Source organism: Bos javanicus, chromosome 14 (genome assembly GCF_032452875.1).
Source record: "Bos javanicus breed banteng chromosome 14, ARS-OSU_banteng_1.0, whole genome shotgun sequence".
Classification (NCBI taxonomy): Eukaryota; Metazoa; Chordata; class Mammalia; order Artiodactyla; family Bovidae; genus Bos; species Bos javanicus.
The window spans coordinates 81844832-81868598 of record NC_083881.1 but is presented as its reverse complement, the minus strand read 5'-3'; the positions used below and the strand labels follow the sequence as shown (position 1 = coordinate 81868598).

The 23767-nt window shown below is 42.0% G+C and overlaps 2 protein-coding genes across 4 annotated transcripts in view; one reads left to right on the top strand and one right to left on the bottom strand.

Moving 5' to 3' along the window:
* Positions 1-4931, top strand: part of SNTB1 (syntrophin beta 1) — a 249238-nt gene extending 244307 nt beyond the window's left edge. The window contains exon 7 of the mRNA XM_061439537.1: positions 2131-4931. Coding sequence (XP_061295521.1) covers positions 2131-2223 — 93 coding nt within the window. The 3' untranslated portion in view covers positions 2224-4931. The remainder of the gene's footprint in view (positions 1-2130) is intronic.
* Positions 4932-12074: 7143 nt separating this feature from the next.
* Positions 12075-23767, bottom strand: part of MTBP (MDM2 binding protein) — a 76531-nt gene continuing 64838 nt past the window's right edge. For all 3 annotated transcript variants that reach the window (XM_061439534.1, XM_061439535.1, XM_061439533.1), the window contains 5 exons: positions 22396-22662; positions 20514-20754; positions 17354-17467; positions 13438-13503; positions 12075-12415 (listed from right to left, as the gene is read on the bottom strand). In XM_061439534.1, coding sequence (XP_061295518.1) covers positions 12377-12415; positions 13438-13503; positions 17354-17467; positions 20514-20754; positions 22396-22662 — 727 coding nt within the window. In that variant the 3' untranslated portion in view covers positions 12075-12376. The remainder of the gene's footprint in view (positions 12416-13437; positions 13504-17353; positions 17468-20513; positions 20755-22395; positions 22663-23767) is intronic.

Below are 23767 nucleotides of genomic sequence, written 5' to 3'. Positions count from 1 at the left end.
CCCAGGCCTTCCCTGTTGGCTCAGGGGTAAAGAATCTGCCTGAAGTGCAAGGGCTGCAGGAGACTCCTGCTTTTTGTCCATGGCTGGAAAACTCAAGGCTTTTTGCCAGTGAGGAAAAATAACGTATGTCTAAATTTTGGCCTTTCTGCCTATAATTGCAACCTGACTTGAAAAGACTTAGGAAGGACTGGTTTTTCCGCTGTCAATATGTTAGTCTGAGAAGCAGTTTCAGACACACCTTTCCCAGGATCTAGGTCAGCAACCCCCAGAGGCAGGTGCTAGGGAAGGGTCAGAGACAAGTGGTAGAAAACGCAATAAACTTAGGGTCAAGAGACCCCTGCTGTCTTTCTGAGTCTGGAACTAACTCATTACGTGTCCTGGGCAAGTCGTCTTATTTCTTTGGCTCTGAGTCTCCCCACCTATAAAACACAGGGACTGAAGGAGGTCATCTTTAAGGTTAGTTTGAAGAGTTACGCTCTGTGTTAGTAAAAGTGAATATGCTGGTGAAATGGATTTCCCTGGCAGCCCAGTGGTTACGAATCTGACTGCCAATGCAGAGGACACGGGTTCGATCCCTGGTCTGGAAATTAAGATCCCACATGCACTTGCTCCAGGGCCCGTGTTCTGAAATAAGAGGAGCCCCGCTCACGGCAAACTAGAGGAGAGCTGAGCACACAGACGCAGCCCCGCAGGACACGCCCGGTGTCACCAAAGAAACAAGGCGAGGGTGGGGTCAGGCCCAGAGTCTGGCATCAGACAGGCCTGCATCTGAGTTCATGCTTTCTCTCCACTGTAAGCTGTATGGTCTTAGAAGGTTTTATAGCTTCACCAAATCTTAGTTTTCCACTTGAGACACAGAGAGGGCAACAGTAGATATCCCAGAGGGATTCTGTGAGAATTAACTAAGATAACGTACAGAAAGTATTCACACAGTGCCTGGTTCACGCCAAGTACAACTTAACTCTGCCGGATGTTACTGTGGTCAGGTTGTTATTCTCCAGCACCAGAATAGAGCTGGGGATAAGGGGGACGAACTGAGAGTGTAGCCCTGGCGTATGCACTGCCATGGGCAAACAGACAGCTCGTGGCAGAGCGCTGGAAGGCGCGGGGGCCCAGCCAGCTGCGGTGGTGCCATAGAGGGGTGGGAGGGGTGTCTGTGTGCTTACGGCTGATTCACACTGAGGCACAGCAGAAGCTCACACAGCACTGCACGTGTGCTTACGGCTGATTCACACTGAGGCACAGCAGAAACTCACACAGCACTGTAAAACAGTTATTCCCCAGTTACAAAAACATCCTATTATAAACCATCTTAGAAAAGAATATTAATAAAAGAATGTGCGTATGTGTATAGCTGAATCACTTTGCTGTACAACAGGAATTAACAACAGTGTAATCAACTATACTTCAATAAAAAGAAAAATAAAAAACGAGATAAAAAAAAAAAGAATCAGGAGCAACACAGTGCTCTTGAACTAGGTCAGGTGATGAAAATCCAGCCTGTTTAGCTCTGAGCTTGTGCCGGCTCTGTAGGGACATGAGGAAAACCATCCTTCAGAAGGAGCCTCTGCAGATGGTGCTCTAGGCGCGTTCGATGCCACGAGCTGTGAGGATGCGGCTGCTTGTAATATAGCTTCTGTATTTTCTGGTTTGTGAGGGATTTTCACCTGCAGTATCTCATTTTAATACTCTACCCTGTAAGTTAGGTTGGACTGAGAATAATTTTTAATGAATTGTCCAAGATGATGTACACACCTGAAAAGTGTTAGAACCAGGACTCAAATCTATGATGGGAGACTTAGCACGGCCTCATGCTGTACCTAATCCAACCTAAATACCAAAAAGAAAAGGTTTAGACAGTCAAGAAGGGCAGCACTGATATGTGTGCTATTGGTATGTATAAATTTCACAGAACTTATTTTTGGAAATAAGATAGATGATATGTAAGGAGTAAGTTCAAAGAGTTATTTTTTTTTTTAATCTCATCGGGGGGGCAAGGATTTAAAAACACAGTTGCTCCAGTTAACACTTAAAAGCAGGAAGTGCTTGGATCTCTTTGATGTGTAAATCACTATTTTGTGTCAAGCATTCATTTAAAATTTTTCATGTGCTCTTCTTTTTAAATTCCAGCAACTGGACCTGCACTCCTGCCCCAAGCCAATTGTTTTCATCATTCATTCCTTCCTGTCAGCTAAGATTACAAGACTGGGGTTGGTGGCCTGAGCAGGGGGGTGAATTACCTCTGAGCAAAGGAGGCTTCGCTGCCCCCAAAACAGCGTCGTGTCGGACAGCATTCGCAGTGACCACCAGATGCGGCATGTCGGCTTCAGACCCCGAGTCCCGCGAGCAGTGCCCGGCTTCTGTCAGTTTCCGCAGCGATAAAGGGTACCCTCAAAACACCGCAAGGACTGTCAGAATGAAACTGTTTTTTTAGCACAGTAAAAGGGTAGAGCGGTGAGGCTGATTGGAAATACACAGCACAGCTCTTAGATAACGACAACCAAGGACATGCTACTGAAACAGCATGTGCAGCTCTTAAGCATAGTTTCTAGGCAACTGGTTCACCTGCTCAGCCAGGGCTGAACAGATGAGAAAAGCACGTTTTCCGCCACCACCCCCAACCCCAGGAGTAAGGACCCCGCGTTTTACTGTGCCCCATTTCCTACTTCTGAGCTGACTTCCACTGGTAAGGAAAGGACTCAATGGAAACCCACCTTTGATTTAAGTATGAAACAGCTGTTACTTTTTCTTAATGAATTACCTTTCAGTGATGTAGAAGGATGTGTTCTCATGAGCATATGATGAGTGGGAATTCACACATCAGATACTTCTCTGAGCTGTAAGCCAGTAGATTCTGAGCCAGAGTAGGCTGCTTAAATTGCAAAGCTTTGCTGAAGAGTGGTTTGCATGAAAGAATTAATTCTGGGACTACACTTATACCAAGGCCTGCTATTTTAGAGCCATGACTTAGAGCTTTATTTATAGAAAGCAAATTATGGATTTTTTAAAAAAGATTGTCATTTGAGATATATATATAATAATTCACGGGGGGTTAACTTATACCCATTTTGTGGTTTTCAGTGGAAGTGCTGAGCAATGTATTGGCCCTTATTTCTGCCTGTGCTGTATGCATGCATTTTCAAGCAAGTAATAGAGCCTTATATGATTCTGTTTAATACTGGGTTTTACATAGAGAGCCAGTATTATAACCAAACCCATGAGTACCACTCACAGCTCTTTTGGAATTCCAGGGAAATAATATAATGACCTGATATTTTTCTACAAGAATATTTTCAGACAGCATAGTGAAGTCACTCAATTGTGTCCGACTCTTTGCGACCCCACGGACTGTAGCCTACCAGGCTCCTCCGTCCATGGGATTTTTCCAGACAAGAGTACTGGAGTGGGGTGCCATCTCCTTCTCTAGAGGAGCTTCCCGACTGTAGGCAGACGCTTTACTGTCTGAGCCACCAGGGAGGTGCCAGACAGCACAGTCTTATTGATTTAACACTTTTGCTTTTATCTTTCAGAACACAGTCACTGAAAACAACCTGTTATTTGATTTTAAAGTCACTTGCCTCAAATCTTGAAAATTAGCTCTAGAATTTCTGTATTTGCAACACTTCTCTCCTCTGTAGTTTACACAGACAAATGTTCCAGGTTAGATTTGTGTGTCTTTTCAGAGAGCTATGCAGAAAGATTTAACAAGTGATTTTGTTGACTCAGACACATGTGTTTATGGAGTTTTACTTTAGATCAGCATTTTATTTTAGATAGGTGTTTCCCCAGAGTAATACAAGTAACATTAATTCAAGTTCCAAAGGGTATTGATTGAATGGTATTTTGTGTAGAGGGAAATAAAAGGGTTAGTAATCAAAAACTGTTATATACTGCATTAAAAAATGTTAAACAGAGTTCATGGTTGCAGCCCTCTTCAGAGACTTTACTGCATATCGCAGTTCTGCAGGGGAAATGATCCGAACACACAGGGATGATCCTATGTCATTCCTAACACGTCTACAGAACTACTTTCTAAGACATCTTATGAAACTAGTGTCTAAACACACACACACACAACAAAACAATCACTTTGGAAAACATAGCTTTAACACTGATTTTGTTTCCTATTTTAAAATGCTGAAGAGTGAAGTCCCAGCCTCAATGTTGTAGGAAAGCTTTGATGCATCTGTAAATTGTAATGCACTCTTTCATGATATATTTTCAAAATCACTGGAAAGTTGTTATACAAGAGAACTATACTTATGTATTGTAAATAACATGAAAATACAGATATTAATGCCAATAGTTCAACAATATGTAATCTAAGGTGCTCCATACTATATGAAGTGTGAGTTAATTACTCATAATTAAGTTGCAAAGGTCCTATTATATATTTATAGACACATTAAAATGATCATAATTACAAATACTATTTCTTCATCACTTGAGTTTTAGACTGATTAATATCTGGGTGGGGTTCAAAAGAAACTACATTCTCTGCATTTATAAAAGTTTAATTTAAATATTTATATTTTAGAAAAATATATTTGAATAAAATCAATGCATTTTCTGAATTAAAATGTTATTAGCAAGAAATAGAAAATTTTACTAAGAAATGTGTATATAAATCATTTTTCTTCTTCAAAATTAAATTGTATCATATCAGAGTGGCTATGATGAATCAATTCAAATATTCTTTTCTCCTTCAATTTGAATTCAACAAGTTACTACTTCACGCTGTAGATTTTAATCTTGTCTTGATGTGCATTATGAATGATGTGAATAACACAAACTCATACATCTGGATCATACCTGGGTACAGACAGCGAATCAACTGAGTCATTTTGGGGGATTTGTTTTTGTCCAGTTCCCTCTGTGATCAACTGTCTCGTATTTGAATTGATGAATTATTAAATTCACAATGTCTGTTCTTTTAGGTGCAAACCAACTCCAGTGAATGTCTTAAACTACACTTGGAGGGAGGGAAGCTGCCCAATTGTTAATTAGGTGAGCCCCATCCATGGGAATTTAAAGAAACCCAACAGGAATACAGATATCAAGTTTCTTTTTCTGCCTTGACTAAGTAGAAGAAACAAAACTATTCATCTATTTTAAAAACCATTCAGCCAGAGGCATTTAATTGTATCAACTGATGCACTGAAATGCTGAAAAAAATGCACGCTGCTTTGTCCAAAAGCTTGTTGACCTTGCTTGGTTGAAGTCAGAAGGAACGGTCTTAATGGGCAGGAGTCCTCTACAATTAATGAGTGGGGCCTTTCTGGCCCTTGTTTTACAGATATTAGATATTCTATCTTGAGGGGACTGGAGTGGACTGGGGTGAGGACGTGCTTTATGAGTTTATAAAATGTGCCTGTTTATAGCGCTGTGGCCACCCTGTAAACTTCATATGTGTTAAATAGGTGCTCACTCTGCGTGTGGTGGGCTGGCCGGCGCTTTCCTCAGTAGCCAGAGGGATACGGGCACATACAGACACCCCGTGCCCGTCTCGTCCTCAGAGACGGGCCTGGAAAGGGGCCACGGGGGGAGGGGGTGGGGCGCCACCTGCTGCTTCTGTGTGTACAGTTTCATACTGGGTCGTCACCTGGGCTCAGGGCTTTCAACCCTCATTTTAACTACATTTTCACGGGATTTTATCTATACACCAAGCTCCAAATACTCAAGTTCTCTTTAGTACCAGAACTTGGTTTGCGTTCAAGTTACTTGTAATAAAAACAGCAGGCTGGGGTTGAGAAGTCTTTTACTATTTGAAAACCGGAGGAAATATGTGCAAATCATAGATAAGGGACTAGGATCCAGAAACTATAAAGAACTCTTAGAATTCAACAATAAAAAGAGAAATAAGCCCACTGAAAAGTCCTTAAGAAAGCATTTGGTGGACATTTCCCTGAAAGAAAATATCCAGCTGGCCAATAAGTGCATGAAAAGATGCTCAACATTACTTATCAGAGAAATGCAAGTCAAAGCCACTATGAGATCTTACCTCACATTTCCTATCATCTGTCAAAAGATAAATGCTAACAAGAATCAGCAAGGAGGTGGAGAAATTGGAGCTGCTGTGGAAAACAGTCTGCCATCTTCTCAAAAATTACAGTCACTATATAGTCCTAGGCATATGCCCAGGATAATGGAAAACATATGTCTGTGCCAAAACTTGTACACAATGTCTACAGTAGCATTATCACAACAGCCAAAATGGGGACTCAGTCCAGTGTCCATCGACTGATGAATGGAAAAACAACGGTGACAGGTCCATACAATGACATGCTGACTCAGGCTACAACACAGGTGAGCCCCGAACACCTCATGCGGAGAATGTGCCTGCCAGTGTCGAGATGTGGGTTCCATCCCTGGGTCAGGAAGATCCCTTGGAGGAGGGAATGGCAACCCACTCGAGTATCCTTGCCTGGAAAATGCCATGGACAGAGGAGCCTGGCGGGCTGCAGTCCAGAGTCTGAGCCTAAACAAGTAGGAGAAACTGGAGACAGAAGACCACACTGTACTAGTCCCTGTCCGTCCAATGTCCAGAACAGGCAAATCCAGAGAACAGAGAGGAGACGGGTGCCTGCCAGGGGTGAACAGAAATGACTGCTCGTAGATACGGAATTTCTACTGGGGTGATGGAAAGCTGAGGGAGTTAGACAGTGGTGATGATTACACAACTTTGTGGATATACTAAAACCTACTAGATTATACACCATACGGGGCGAATTTCATAATACGTGAATTACATGCCAATAAAGGTAAGACTTGTGGGCTTTCTGTGTATCCAAAGTCACAGTCTAGTCTGTCAGATGAAAACCACACCCACCAGACAGGGCCTCTTTGGCTGTCAGAGTGCTGTGGGGCAACACCCTTAAGATTCACAGAAGTCCTTTTGTCTTGCTGAAAGGGTTTAAGTATTTCTAAGGTTTTAATGAAGCATTTATCACTGAACCTTTGGTTTGATCTTGAGGCTATTACTTACTTGGAGAACCTTTTGCCACTGGAAATGAAGTGGGAAAACATTTTATTTTCCAATCCAGAATGTTCCAAGTCTTCTGTATCACCTCAAAATTCTGCTAGAAAACTGAACATTCCCTCCTCTAGTTCATGTATCTTGTCCTGTGCCTTTATTGTTTTCAGCCAAATAAGCAAACAAATGGCTCACTGACACTTTCAGCATTCTGTTTGGAACCAACCTTAACTAGATCCATGAGTTCATTTGGTACCACTTCTCTTTTCCAGGTGGTATGTGTGTGCTTCAGCAAAGCGCAGCCGCTGCTCCTTACCTTGGACGAGGGGTATCTCCTTGCTGGAGCAGCCGTGAAGAGATAACCCACGTCCAAGGTAAGAGAAGCCCAAGTAAGACAGTCGGTGTTGCGAGAGGCATCAGAGGGCAGACACACAAACCATAATCAAAGAAAACTAGTCAATCTAATCACACGGACCACAGCCTGGTCTCTCAATGAAACTAAGCCATGCCCTGTGGGACCACCCACGATGGGCGGGTCATGGTGGAGAGATCTAACAGAATGTGGTCCACTGGAGAAGGGAACAGCAAACCACTTCAGTATTCTTGCCTTGAGAACCCCATGAACAGTATGAAAAGGCAAAATGATAGGATACTGAAAGAGGAACTCCCCAGGTCGGTAGGTGCCCAAATTGCTACTGGAGACCAGTGGAGAAATAACTCCATAAAGAATGAAGGGATGGAGCCAAAGCAAAATCCAGTTGTGGATGTGACTGGTGATAGAAGCAAGGTCTGTAAAGAGCAATATTGCATAGGAACCTGGAATGTCAGGTCCACGAATCAAGGCAAATTGGAAGTGGTCAAACAGGAGATGGCAAGAGTGAACGTCGACATTCTAGCAATCAGCGAACTGAAATGGACTGGAACGGGTGAATTTAACTCAGATGACCATTATATCTACTACTGCGGGCAGGAATCCCTCAGAAGAAATGGAGTAGCCATCGTGGTCAACAAAAGAGCCCAAAATGCAGTACTTGCACGCAATCTCAAAAACGACAGAATGATCTCTGTTCGTTTCCAAAGCAAACCATACAATATCACAGTAATTCAAGTCTATGCCCCAACCAGTAACGCTGAAGAAGCTGATGTTGAACAGTTCTATGAAGACCTACAAGACCTTTTATAACTAACACTCAAAAAAGATGTCTTTTTCATTATAGGGGACTGGAATGCAAAAGTAGGAAGTCAAGAAACACCTGGAGTAACAGGCAAATTTGGCCTTGGAATATGGAATGAAGCAGGGCAAAGGCTAATAGAGTTTTGCCAAGAGAACACACTGGTCATAGCAAACACCCTCTTCCAACAACACAAGAGAAGACTCTACACATGGATATCACCAAATGGTCAACACCGAAATCAGACTGATTATATATTCTTTGCAGCCAAAGATGGAGAAGCTCTATACAGTCAGCAAAAACAAGACTGGGAGCTGACTGTGGCTCAGATCATGAACTCCTTATTACCAAATTCAGACTGAAATTGAAAAAAGTAGGGAAAACCACTAACCATTCAGGTACGACCTAAATCAAATTCCTTATGATTATACAGTGGAAGTGAGAAATAGATTTAAGGGACTAGATCTGATAGAGTGCCTGATGAACTATGGACAGAGGTTTGTGACATTGTACAGGAGACAGGAATCAAGACCATCCCCATGGAAAAGAAATGCAAAAAAGCAAAATGGCTGTCTGGGGAGGCCTTACAAATAGCTATGAAAAGAAGAGACGTGAAAAGCAAAGGAGAAAAGGAAAGATATAAGCATCTGAATGCAGAGCTCCAAAGAAGGGAGCTCTTCTTTGGAGAGATAAGAGATAAGAAAGGCTTCAACAATCAATGCAAAGAAATAGAGGAAAACAACAGAACGGGAAAGACTAGAGATCTCTTCAAGAAAATTAGAGATACCAAGGGAACGTTTAATGCAAAGATGGGCTCGATAAAGGACAGAAATGGTATGGACCTAACAGAAGCAGAAGATATTAAGAGGTGGCAAGAATACACAGAAGAACTGTACAAAAAAGATCTTCACGACCAAGATAATCATGATGGTGTGATCACTCACCTGGAGCCAGACATCCTGGAATGTGAAGTCAAGTGGGCCTTAGAAAGCATCACTACGAACAAAGCTAGTGGAGGTGATGGAATTCCAGTTGAACTATTTCAAATCCTGAAAGATGATGCTGTGAAAGTGCTGCACTCAATACGCCAGCAAATTTGGAAAACTCAGCAGTGGCCATAGGACTGGAAAAGGTCAGTTTTCATTCCAATCCCAAAGAAAGCTCAATTGCACTCATCTCACACGCTAGTAAAGTAATGCTCAAAATTCTCCAAGCCAGGCTTCAGCAATACGTGAACCGTTAACTTCCAGATGTTCAAGCTGGTTTTCGAAAAGGCAGAGGAACCAGAGATCAAACTGCCAACATCCGCTGGATCATCGAAAAAGCAAGAGAGTTCCAGAAAAACATCTATTTCTACTATCTTTGACTGTGTGGATCACAATAAACTGTGGACAATTCTGAAAGAGATGGGAGTACCAGACCACCTGACCTGCCTCTTGAGAAACCTATATGCAGGTCAGGAAGAAACAGAACTGGACATGGAACAACGGACTGGTTCCAAATAGGAAACAGAGTATGTCAAGGCTGTATATTGTCACCCTGCTTATTTAACTTACATGCAGAGTACATCATGAGAAACGCTGGGCTGGATGAAGCACAAGCTGGAATCAAGATTGCCGGCAGAAATATCAATAACCTCAGATATGCAGATGACACCACCCTTATGGCAGAAATTGAAGAAGAACTAAAGAGCCTCTTGATGAAAGTGAAAGAGGAGAATGAAAAAGTTGGCCTAAAGCTCAACATTCAGAAAACTAAGATTATGGCATCTGGTCCCATCACTTCATGGCAAATAGATGGGGAAACAGTGGAAACAGTGTCAGACTTTATTTTTGGGGGCTCCAAAATCACTGCAGATGGTGACTGCAGCCATGAAATTAAAAGACGCTTATTCCTTGGAAGGAAAAGTTATGACCAACCTAGATAGCATATTGAAAAGCAGAGACATTACTTTGCCAACAAAGGTCCATCTAGTCAAGGCTATGGTTTTTCCAGTGGTCATGTATGGATGTGAGAGTTGGACTGTGAAGAAAGCTGAGTGCCGAAGAATTGATGCTTCTGAACTGTGGTGTTGGAGAAGACTCTTGAGAGTCCCTTGGACTGCAAGGAGATCCAACTAGTCCATTCTAAAGGAGATCAGTCCTGGGTGTTCATTGGAAGTACTGATGCTAAAGCTGAAACTCCAATACTTTGGCCACCTCATGTGAAGAGTTGACTCATTAGAAAAGACTCTGATGCTGGGAGGGATTGGTGACAGGAGGAGAAGGGGACGACAGAGGATGAGATGGCTGGATGGCATCACCAACTCAATGGACCTAAGTTTGAGTGAACTCCTGGAGTTGGTGATGGACAGGGAGGCCTGGGGTGCTGCAATTCATGGGGTCGCAAAGAGTTGGACACGACTGAGCGACTGAACTGAACTGATGTGTGTGCTTAGTCAGTCAGTCGTGTCTGACTCTTTTCAACCCCGTGGCTGTAGCCCACCAGGCTTCTCTGTCCATGGACTCTCCAGGCAGCAACGCTGGAGCGGGTTGCCATGCCCTTTTCTAGGGAATCTTGAGCACGCAGGAATTGAACCCGGGTCTCCTGCACTGCAAGCAGATTCTTTACCATCTGAGCCACAAGGGAGCCAACTTCTCTTTTCCAGGTGATGTACACAACAATTTTCCCAAACGTACCATCACTGTGGAACAGGCTGAGCCAGTCTGGCCCTGTGGCTGGCTCCCTTTTTCTCTAAGGTCCTCTCAGGGAATGCAAGTTTTACGGGAATTAACATCCGAAGAGCCGAGGCCTGCGCTCTGCTCTATTCTCCCTCGGGTCTGCCTTTTGAGGTCCCGCGCGTGGGTGTCCTACAGATGGACAGGCCCGGCCGGCAGGGTCCTCTCCTGGACACAGGCACGCGGCTCACGCAGCTGGACTTCCACCCGGCCTGCAGCTCCTCCCGTGAGTTCAGTCCGTGCCAGAAACAGACCTGAAGTCTCTAGGCCTTTTAGATCGCTCCTGTTACCTGCTTGCACATTTATCTCGAGTATCTTGAGTACTTTTTACTTTGAAGTATTTTTATGGTGGCGGTGGTGGTTCAGTCGCTAACTCGTGTCCAACTCTTGCGACCCTGTGGACTGTAGCCCACCAGGCTCCTCTGTCCCTGGGATTCTCCAGGCAAAAACACTGGAGTGGGTTGCCATTTCCAGTATTTTTATGGGACATTCACAAAAGTTATTAAGTGTGAGCACAGCACTGAAGTTAAGTTAAAGCAGTACATTCAGACACCTGCAGACTCCACCCTGAAAAAGCTGTACTAAGGAATAATCAGTGATGTACCAGAAATATTCATTTAAGTTCCATTTACAATAAGCAAATATTAAACTCATATGTCCAACAATGCAGGATTGGTTAAATAAACTGATTCATTTGAATTATGCAGTTATTAATGATATGATATAAAAATCATTTTAATCATATTGTTATATCACATTGTTAAGTGAAAAGCAGGCTATAAATTAATATACATACATATCACACATATGACCGCAATTTTAAAAATAAATATAATGTTTATGTAGACAGAACAGTATTGGAATTTTTTCCATTCTCCTTAGTGTTTTCCACGTTTTCCAAATTTACTGTCATGGGAAAACATTTTTTTTTTCTGGGAGTAGGTACTTAAGTCATTTTCACTATGTCTTATTTTCACAATTTTTGCTCTTTTTTTCATCCCAAATAAACATCAATAGCTCCAACAGTGCTGGCTCCAGGGCAGGGGTAAGGGAGCATGACTAATGTTACACGAATTTTTTGCCAATATTTTCTAAACCAAGGGTCATCCAATAAGTCAAGCTGTAGTAACACCTGAGAAAAGCCACTGGCAATGTCTTACTTAAGACTCAGCAGTTTAAATATACCTAACAACAAAGACATTTACCAAGAAGTAAAGACATATCTTTTTCTATTTATTGAAATAATTAAATAACCAAGAGTAAAATTTTTAAACATACACAAAAATATTAACTTTAAAAATTAAAATATAGTAAAACTGTAAGTATACAAACTAAAATTACATTAACTGAGCAACTTCAAAACTGTATAAGCACAGGGTATTTATGAAATTCCTTAGAAATGGAACATTAATTCTTTGAATAAAGTTTGAAATGTGTAATTTTCAAACTAAGGAAGGAAGTGGTATATAATAGATCCATCCAATTTATAATCATCCAAAGGGAATGATTCTGTGTTATTTCTTGCTTGCTTTTTCTAACACCCATTCAATTACCTACGGGGAGAAAAAATATGATTATGGTACATTCTTTTGAAAACAAAAGCGATAGAAAAATAAAAGAGCATGGTAGAAAATTTAAGACAAAAAATAACACATCAGACTCTTAAAAAATACATTTTATCTTAAAAGTACCCTTTACTGGTGGGGAGGGGGAAGAGGGAGAGGCAGTCCAGGAGGAGGAGAGGAAAGCACAAGCTGTTCTGTAGCAAACGAGCTACAAGGACACTGTGCGGCACAGGGAGTGCAGCCAGGATTTCACAAGGACTGAGAGTGCAAAACCTTCCAACGCTGTGAGCCGCTACACCGTACACCTGTAACCCACACAATACTACACACCAACTACAGTTTAAAAAATTAAAGGATTATCAAACACAAAAAAATCCATATAGCATTTACCTCCAGAGGTGACAGAGCAGGATGCGGTGGGGAGGAGACTCTTTGGGGCTTCCAGGGCTCTTACATGTTTTATTTCTCAGCCTGAATCTTTTAAAATTCTTTTTTTTTTTAGTTGTATGTGTTTCTTTGCATATGTATTTACATATTATATCATGAATTTTTAAACAGAAAAAAAAATCACACATTTTATTTTCTTGCTAAAGAACACTTTTTGGTGAACTTTTTTATGTTGCAGAATACAATGGTGGTGTGCTCACTGGACAAAATGAAGATACTGCTCTATTTTCTCACCTGTATTTGAAAATTTGTTTTTAAAGGATCACTAAAAATAGAATTAAACCAAGCTTTGAAAACAGCTAATCAAAATGGATTAATTTTTCCAGCTCTTTGGATTATTCTTTTTCTTTCTGAACATTAATTTAGAAACTCTTCTGTTAACAGAGAAATCTCTTAAATACTACTAAAGACCCTACTTACGTAAGTCCATTAAGCTATTTAACGAGTGGTCACAGGGACATAGCTGAACAGACCACTCACTAATTCTCACTGCGTGTACTACGCCTCCTGGCCGCCCGCAAACAAGACGACAGCCTAACTGGATGCACTCACGGCACGCTTACCTGCACAACATTGTTGTTTGTTGTTTTCTTCATTTCTTCAAATAGACCCCTTGAAGTTTTAAGATCCTAAACATAAGAAAACAGAGCATTTCAAATCTGTACATTAAATTACAAAGAACAAGTCATTATTAAATAAACCTGCTGCTAAGTCGCTTCAGTCATGTCCGACTCTGTACGACCCCATAGATGGCAGCCCACCAGGCTCCCCTGTCCCTGGGATTCTCCAGGCAAGAATGCTGGAATGGGTTGCCGTTTCCTTCTCCAATGCATGAAAGTGAAAAGTGAAAGAGAAGTCACTCAGTCGTGTCTGACTCCTAGCGACCCCATGGACTGCAGCCTACCAGGCTCCTACATCCATGGGATTTTCCAGGCAAGAGTGCCGGAGTGGGGTGCCATTGCCTTCTCCGTGTGCGTGCTCAGTTGTGTCCAACTCTTTGTAACTCCTTGGACTGTAGCCCACCAGGCTCCTCCATCCATGGGATTTTCCAGGCAAGAGTACTGGAATGGGGTGCCATCGCCTTCTCCTAAATAAACCTGACATGATCCTAAATCATTCTATAATCATCAATGTGAAGAGGGAGAAATCACAGCAAGAGATTATCATTTAGTTCCACCCTGGAAGGCCAAAGTTCTCTAACCAAAATACACCTGTCTGTACATAAGTCCATGCTGCTCTGAGCTCATAAACCCAACAGCACCGGCCAGACCCACACCCATCCTCAGCTGTGCACATGTGCTCAGGCGCTCAGTCATGTCTGACTCTGCAACCCCATGGACTGCAGCCCAGCAGACTCCACTGTCCATGGGGTTCTCCTGCCTACTACGCTGGACTGGGCTGCTGTTTCCTTCTCCATCGTCGGCTATGTGTACTCACTAATGCTTCATTACTCAGGAGACGGACATACAATTAATGTTTATTTTTCAGATAAAACACCTTTTACCTCTCTCTTCTTACTGGCTATTTCACTCCAGACACAGAGGGGATGACACTGGACATAAAACTGAAATCTCTGACTTTTAAAAAGTTAATAACCTATAACAAGTTAAACCATAAAATTTAAAAAATTCACTTGTTTTACAAAAAAAGCTGTCCTCTGCTGTGCTTCCAAGTCATGCTCCGTCGAAGCAGTCACTTTCAGTGCTCTCTTCTGTTTCTCTTGTTCTACCTCCGTGTTTCTGGATAATACGCTTATTACTGCTACTGTGTGACTTCACACTTTCAGACAGTGACTGCTGTTACCCTGGATTCAGGCCTCTGAATCCTCCCACCTCCCTTCGTTTCCTCTCAGTAACAGCTGCACCACAATTTTTTTTTTAATTAGTAAACAGTCAATGTTTGCATTTTATGCTTAAGCAAATAAAGTTTACTCCCAAGCTAAGTAACATATTATGGTTATAATTTCTCTTTCATCTAATGTTTCATTTATCCTGTGGTTGAACTATATTGGCTTAGCTTTCCAGGTACATAATTCTGCCCCTAGCCCCACAACTCTGATTAAACAGACTGATTAAATGTACATCAAAGTTCTTCAAACACTCTCGGATACTGGGTAATCGCCCCTTCAGCTTTTCGTTTCTGCGCTGGTTTTCTTAACTGCATTCTTTAAACCCTGGAGCCCCTTCTCCCTCGGCCTGCTGCAGTTTAGTCCAGCTGCTTCCTGGACCAGGTCCCACTGGAACATATCTTTCCCAGTCTAGGTAGTTTTTTTTTTATTTCTTGAGTAAGTCCCTTGTTCTACTGAATTTCATCTTCTCACAAATTCATTAAAGGTTACACAGGTGACAAAATTTTTGAGACCTTTCGTGCCTGAAGCGTCTCCACTGAATCTTCACACCTCACTGGCTTCCGTGTGTCGGTCGCTCAGCCGTGTCCTCTACTGAATCTTCACACTTGACTGGCTTCTGTGTGTGTCAGTCGCTCAGCCGTGTCCGACCCTTTGCGACCCCGCGGACTGTAGCCCACCAGGCTCCTTGGTCCATGGGATTCTCCAGGCAAGAACACTGGACTGTAGCCATTCCCTTCTCCAGGGGATGTTCCCAACCCAGGGACTGAAACTGGGTCTCTTGCATTGCAGGTGGATTCCTCACTGAGCCACCGGGGAAGCCCTGTGACTGACTTCTGGGCCAGATAAAAAATACCAGGTAAATCACTTTCCTTCAGAATGTGAAGATGATATTCTACCATCTGGCATGCGAGGCTACTAATGCCAACCTTATTCTTGAATCTTTATGTCAACTGCTTCTCTCCCAGAAAACTTCTCTGGAACTACTCTCCCCCTCCAGGAGATGTGACCTTCCACAGTGACGGGCTTGCAGAACTGCCACCCTCCAGGCAGGACGAGCTATGTGCCCTTTCCAGCAGGAGGTTTGCATCCTTCGGTTCTGGAATGCCTTGTGTATTTCTGAAGGTTTTCTCTCCTCTCGTCTCTATTATGAGCATAATGGATCTTTCAGATTAATTCCCCCATTTTCTTATCTCACGTTTAATGTTTTTCTCCTCAATTTTGTCAGTAATACTAACTTCTGGCAAATTTCTTACTCTCACTGTTGACTATTAGTGATTTTACTGTATTTTTAATTTTAAGGAAATTTCACGTTCTATAGTTTTCGCAAACAGCATCACATTCCGGTTTTGTACATGCGACTGTCTCCTTCCTGACATCCAGTTTTCATGGTGTTCTCTTCAGGCTTCTGCTCCTCCCGCGCCCTCTCTGCTCCTTTATGTTCTGACACCTGCTGAGTTAGACGCTTTCCTCAGAACTCTGCCGAGTCTCAGCTGTCTGGTCACACAGACATTTTAAAATTGTTTCCGCTGTAGCACACAGCACATGGGATCATAGTTCCCAGTCCAGGGATCAAACCCATGCTCCCTGGAGCAGAAGCACAGTCTTAGCCACTGGGCTTCCAGGGACATCCCTTCCAGTCATATTTTAAAATGAGACAATAAAAATCTTACTGGAACTTCTGTGTGTGCAGAGCTTATTCACTGGCACCTTTGTAAGGTAGGGGAATAAGAGGTCATTGGCCTTTTCACTGCGGCCTCCCACGCGTTTCTCCTCCAGGCACTGTTTCCCACACTGCCGCAGGGTGGGAGAGAGCAAAGCCACGGGTAATATAGCCATCCTCAGCGAACGCTGTGGGGAAAGGTGTGCAGAGCAAGCTGAAGGCTCCCCGTTCACTCTGCGGACCTCTCTCTAACTCCTGCTCTTCATGGCACTCTGCCCCGCCTTCCACAACACCTGGTTTCCCCAGGCTCCAAGCAGGCCCGAGACTGTGCTGGGTCTGGACTCTCAGCCCCAGGCGGGCGTCGAGGCTGTCACTGCTGCTCAGCCACAACACGCAACCACGTGCTTCCTGCGCCAACGTGTGACAGCACCGCCACGGTCTTCCGTTCTTCTTTTCTTGGCTTTTGTACCTTCAGTACTGTCTTTCTCGAGAGATTCTACAAGGGAACTCAAAGTGTTCCACCTGTGGTCCATCTGCAGTTTTAATCAAAAACCCACATAAAAATCTAACACCACTTAAGTTTCACAAAACGGTTATCTGAACGGTCGGTTTGACTGTACTACAACGAGCTATTAGTGGATCCAGAACTAGAAACTGTATGTTTTGACACTCTGTCAGGTACCTTCACGATATACTAAGATTACCTGAGTACATAAAATAAGCTGAGCTTATGATCAACTAAAGTCAATGACCTGTTAGGCAAACACTGGGGGTGTCAGTTAAGGTACCATTCTCTATATATGAGAACTAAAATCAACCATAAAGTATTCTGACTCCAGTTTTTCTACCTCCATTAAAAAATGTGGCAATAAGTGTCAGAGTAAAAAATATTCAATTCATATCACCTTGAGTCAAATAGGAACATTAGAACATGACCTCGATTTTGCCGTCAGTAGAGAAGACACTGTACCTTTAGGTAGAACTTGGAGATCTCAAAGAGACGCTGGCTGCAAGCAGAGAAGCACCCGTGAGCCTCCGTGATCCCGTGCTTCTTCAGGGTTTCAGCAACTACTTCTTTCAGTATCTTGAATACAACATAACATGTGACTAGTGTTTCTTACCCTGAGAGCTGAGCTCTGTAAATCACACAACCGTGTAGCTATGCTAAAGACAGATAAGCTCACTAAGACCAAACCATTGCGAAGAAGAGACCTGAAACAGTGACACACTCACATGTCACAGGGTAGCTGTCGGGCAGAGAGGACTGAAGCGTCCCAAGAGAGGGTCTCATGTGCTGAGCTCTGAGTCAACATCAGAATGGGAATGGTACACACAGCAGGGATAGGTATACACAGGTGTGTCCTTGTTTTTTATTATGGAAAATTTCAAACACTATAAAGAGAATATATTTTGTAACAAAATCTCTCTCTCTATATATATATATATACATGTATCAGGACTACATGTAAGAGCTGGTTTTATATATATATATATATAAAAATCATTATATATTTATATATATAAACAAATATAATTATGTGATTGTAATTATATATTTTATATAAATATATTTATACATAATCTATATATAAATTATAAATATATATATGAACTATATATAAGAGCTGGCTCTATACATATATAAATATATATACATCAGTTCAGTTCAGTCGCTCAGTCGTGTCCAGCGCTTTGCGACCCATGAATTTCAGCACGCCAGGCCTCCCTGTCCATCACCAACTCCCGGAGTTCACTCAAACTCACATCCATAGAGTCGGTGATGCCATCCAGCCATCTCATCCTCTGTCGTCCCGTTCTCCTCCTGCCCCCAATCCCTCCCAGCATCAGAGTCTTTTCCAATGAGTCAACTCTTCGCATGAGGTGGCCAAAGTATTGGAGTTTCAGCTTTAGCATCATTCCTTCCAAAGAAATCCCAGGGCTGATCTCCTTTAGAATGGACTGGTTGGATCTCCTTGCAGTCCAAGGGACTCTCAAGAGTCTTCTCCAACACCACAGTTCAAAAGCATCAATTTTTAGGCGCTCAGCTTTCTTCACAGTCCAACTCTCACATCCATACATGAGCACTGGAAAAACCACAGCCTTGACTAGACGGACCTTTATTGGCAAAGTAATGTCTCTGCTTTTCAATATGCTATCTAGGTTGGTCATAACTTTCCTTCCAAGGAGTAAGCGTCTTTTAATTTCATGGCTGCAGTCACCATCTGCAGTGATTTTGGAGCCCCAAAAAATAAAGTATGTCACTGTTTCCACTGTTTTCCCATCTATTTCCCATGAAGTGATGGGATCAGATGCCATGATCTTCGTTTTCTGAATGTGAGCTTTAAGCCAACTTTTTCACTCTCCACTTTCACTTTCATCAAGAGGCTTTTTAGTTCCTCTTCACTTTCTGCCATAAGGGTGGTGTCATCTGCATATCTGAGGTGATTGGTATTTCTCGCGGCAATCTTGATTCCAGCTTGTGCTTCTTCCAGCTCAGCGTTTCTCATGATGTACTCTGTATAGAAGTTAAATAAGCAGAGTGACAATATACAGCCTTGACATACTCCTTTCCCAATTTGGAACCAGTCTGTTGTTCCATGTCCAGTTCTAACTGTTGCTTCCTGACCTGCATATAGGTTTCTCAAGAGGCAGGTCAGGTGGTCTGGTATTCCCATCTCTTTCAGAATTGTCCACAATTTATTGTGATCCACACAGTCAAACGCTTTGGCATACTCAATAAAGCAGAAATAGATGTTTTTCTGGAACTCTCTTGCTTTTTCAATGATCCAGCGGATGTTGGCACTTTGATCTCTGGTTCCTCTGCCTTTTCTAAAACCAGCTTGAACATCTGGAAGTTCACGTATTGCTGAAGCGTGGCTTGGAGAATTTTGAGCATTACTTTACTAGCGTGTGAGATGAGTGCAATTGTGAGGTAGTTTGAGCATTCTTTGGCATTGCCTTTCTTTGGGATTGGAATGAAAACTGACCTTTTCCAGTCCTGTGGTCACTGCTGAGTGTTCCAAATTTGCTGGCATATTGAGTGCAGCACTTTCACAGCATCATCTTTCAGGATTTGAAATAGCTCAACTGGAATTCCATCACCTCCACTAGCTTTGTTCGTAGTGATGCTTTCTAAGGCCCACTTGACTTCACATTCCAGGATGTCTGGCTCTAGGTGAGTGATCACACCATCGTGATTATCTGGGTTGTGAAGACCTTTTTTGTACAGTTCTTCTGTGTACTCTTGCTGCCTCTTCTTAATATCTACTGCTTCTGTTAGGTCCATACCATTTCTGCCCTTTATCGAGCCCATCTTTGCATGAAATGTTCCCTTGATATCTCTAATTTTCTTGAAGAGATCTCTAGTCTTTCCCATTCTGTTGTTTTCCTCTATTTCTTTGCATTGATCGCTGAGGAAGGCTTTCTTATCTCTTCTTGCTATTCTTTGGAACTCTGCATTCAGATGCTTATATCTTTCCTTTTCTCCTCTGCTTTTTGCTTCTCTTCTTTTCACAGCTATTTGTAAGGCCTCCCCAGATAGCTATTTTGGTTTTTTGCATTTCTTTTCCATGGGGATGGTCTTGATCCCTGTCTCCTGTGAGGACTATATATAAGACCTGGCTATATATATATATATATATATATATATATATATATATATGTATATATATACACACACACACGAGGACTATATATAAGAGCTGGTTTTATATATATATAGACTATATATAAGACCTGGCTATATATATAATTATATATATATGAAGACTATATATAAGAGCTGGTTATATATATATAAATATATATAAGGAGGATCCATCTGGGGCTCCTTCTGCTCCTTCACACCCCGACTTGCACTTTCCCATTACCCTTCTTTCACTGAACTATTATTATGTGGCTGCACCACGGGGCAGGATCTCAGCTCCCAATCAGGGACTGAATCTGGGCCACAGCAGTGAAAGCCTGGAATCCTCACCAAGAGGCCACCAGGGAACTCCTTGGTATTATTTTAAAGTAAATTACAGACCACTTCATTTCATTGATAAACTTTTTTGACAAACATCTGAAATGAATCAAATAAGAACGTTTCTTCCCGTGTAGACTGAGAGAGTCAGGAAGCGGATCTTTACCCGCGTGTGCTTCTGTGATCGGGATTCCTTCGCGGGCCTTGATGTTTCTGATTCACGCACAGCTTTTGGACCTGAGCCGGCCTTGGCAGTGGCTCCGGGAGTTTCACTGCTCAGCGCAGAGGGACACGTCACAGGTAACGGCCGCTCTGCCCGCAGCTTTCTGGAAGGGACCGCATGGTGATGGTGACCACTGCCACTTGTCTGAGAAAGAAGAGAATCTGAACTTCCAGATCTCACAAGTCTGTTGCGGGGGCAAGACCAGAACACAGATTAAGGGAGTCACCAATCACGTTCATTTTCTTTCCTCAACACTACAGCTATAATCATCAACATATAAACCCCGGGAGAGCAAACACAATTTCTTGTTACTACTGCCTTAAATAAGCAATCAACATCGCATTACACAGTTGCTCCTTTAGTTCTTCAAATGAGAAACGAGAACACAGAAAGCAATGAATAATAATCTAGGATTTTAGCTCAGAGGAAAAGCAACAAGCGATACTACTGTCTCCCTTCCTGTCAATTTACAATTTCTCACATAAACCAGAGATGGCACTCCAGGCAGTACTGTTTATAGACAAGTTAATTTTGATAAAGAAACCCTAATAATCATGCTTGTTATAGCCATTCAACTACTTGTAGAAGATAAGCTGTTAAAACAAACAGAAATAAAACTAGAAAAGTGATTTTAGTTTCGATTTTTCTAAGATGTTTAAATTTCTTTTTCCAAGAAAGGGTCTCAGACTCTTCAATTCTGCTAACCTATAGGACACAGTGTTACTCTCTTTTCCAGAACACATCGACATCAATCACAGTCAGAAATAAAAAAAATTACTAAAAAACATAGTATCCTAAATATTAATGGATTTGCTTTTTAGCTTTATGAGGTGAAAAAAGTATCATGAATTTGAAAAGTCCTTATAACAATAATTTAGTTATTTCATATCAGGGAAACAGTATTCTAATATATATATATATATATTGCTACACTGCATGACATGCACGCTAAGATTAGTGCAGAATTAAACCTGCGCTCCCTGCACAGGAAGCATGGAATCTTAACCACTGGACCACCAGGAAAGTCCTTAATACTTATTACTGTTTAAGACAGTTTCACTTTAAGATATTTGATACTTTTTGAAAGGCTTACATATGATAAGAATTTAAGGTTTGTTTTAGGTGCCAAAGACCTAAATTTGACAAAAGTTCCAAAGATATATAAATTCAATAGAAATTAGGCTGTTTATTTCATGAGCTTCTAATTTTTGTTCAAGTATTTGGACATTTTATCTAGCTAGCAAATAAAGTAGCTAGAATAATCTCATTTTTATGGTGTATTATGTAGGCTTTAAAGCTATATTTTGTATGAAACAAGTTATTTTAAAATGGTGCCAGTGGTTAGGACTCCGTGCTTTCACTGCCAAGGCGCGGATTCAGTCGTAAGCTGCAGTCCTGAAGCCCCTTGTTCAAGGGGCCAGTGCAGGCAGCAGACAGCAGGAGGAGGCAGAAAAACTGCATCTCTCAATATCCTCTTCAACAGAGCATCTCCTCTGCTTTATCTATGGAGAAGACCGCCAGTGTTCCATGGTTTAAAAACCTGACAATCCCTTGTGCCAATGGACTGTATATTAGTATTATAAAGCCAGAAAGAATGTGATTTTCCCCAAGTCATTTCTCTTTATAACTTATAAGCATAATCATCAACTGCTCACAAAAGAAACAAACTCCTGGTATGAAAGCGTCACCAATCTACGCTATGAAAGCGTATAAAGTCCACACAGAAAGCAACTTAAAAAATATGAACGATTAATATGAAAAAAAATTACCCTAAGACTAAAACACTTTCCATCAAGATACTATTTTTGTGCACTTCATTTATCACCTTTTGGGGGGATAAAGGCAGTTCACATCTTTTGATCTCCTTTTCACTCGGGAGACGTCAGTCCGGAGCTCCCTTTGCAGAGCTTCTCCGTCAGGGACACTCAGGGGCTCTGACAAAACCGCAGGAGATGGAAGCGGGCTGAGCACGGTGGGTCCCGGAGAACTCCCCCTGGCGCAGGTGCTCTGGGTCTCATAACGAATAAGACGGGATTGCAGCTCTGAAAATCCCCCATCTCTCTCTAACGCCTTCCGGTCATCCAAGCAGTACCTGAGCAAGAGAAAGATCTTTAACATCAAAAACTCTGCTGCAGCAATGGGCTATTTCCTGCCACCTGCAAAGAGCAAAACATTTACTTAAAAAGTTCTTACAAAACTTCCTAATAATTGTTGGGAGGGTGAGTGAATAACCAATTTCCCTCACAAGATCAGTTTTTTCCAGCCTGCTACATGACACAGCAAAAGATTAAAAAAAAAAAAAAAAAAACAGTGAGGTACAATCTGATTCCTCTTTGACTGTTTCTGGGCAACAGATTAAGTTAATCCTCTGGTTTATTTTCAAAATAATACAGTTGCTGTTTTGATACCTTCTAAGTCTCTACCAACCTCTGATTCCTCAGCACGGCTGATATGTAATGATGTGAAATGCTGACTTCCGTTAGAAAGGGCAAGTTTGTTTTCAACACAAAGATTAGGAGGGTATAAAGGCATTCTAAACTGGCTCAACAAACACAGCTCAGAACACTCTGACATTCCCCTTTGAAACTCACTTCCACCTTAGGCTGACGACAAATTCTTCTTCAAAGTCTGGCTAACTATGGATCTGGTTTCTAGCCAAATCTGATCTAAGATGTCAGGCAGCTGTCTATTCAGTGAATGCTTCTGGACAAGAGTCCCCACATTGTTAAGGACAACAAATAAGTTTATCAGGGAAGTCACCTATGAGACACATGATGTTGGAAAACCCTTCACTTTCTCCCTCTGTGCAATGTATCGAGGAAACTCAAACAGTGTCCCATATACAATGACAGGACTGCAGACATCAGACTTTTTCTGTTAACTGTCCTCTTGTAGATTCTAAGAAGTTCCTTAAATCAGAACTTTGGGGCTATAAGCTTTTAGTCCAATGTTTAAGGAGTGTATCATGACCCCAGTGTCTGATTGCCTGGGGGAGGCTTTAAGGGCTTTCTCTTTCCCTTGTGACATGTATTCTGATTTCTAAGAGTAGAGAACCAGACTCCCTGGACTTCAATCTGCCTCTACCGTCATGTAAACATGGCCAAACTACTTAATTTTATCTACACTCTTGCTGCCTCCTCTGCAAGATGAGATTTACAGCAGTTACCTCAAAGAGCTATGGTGAAGATTCCTTGAAT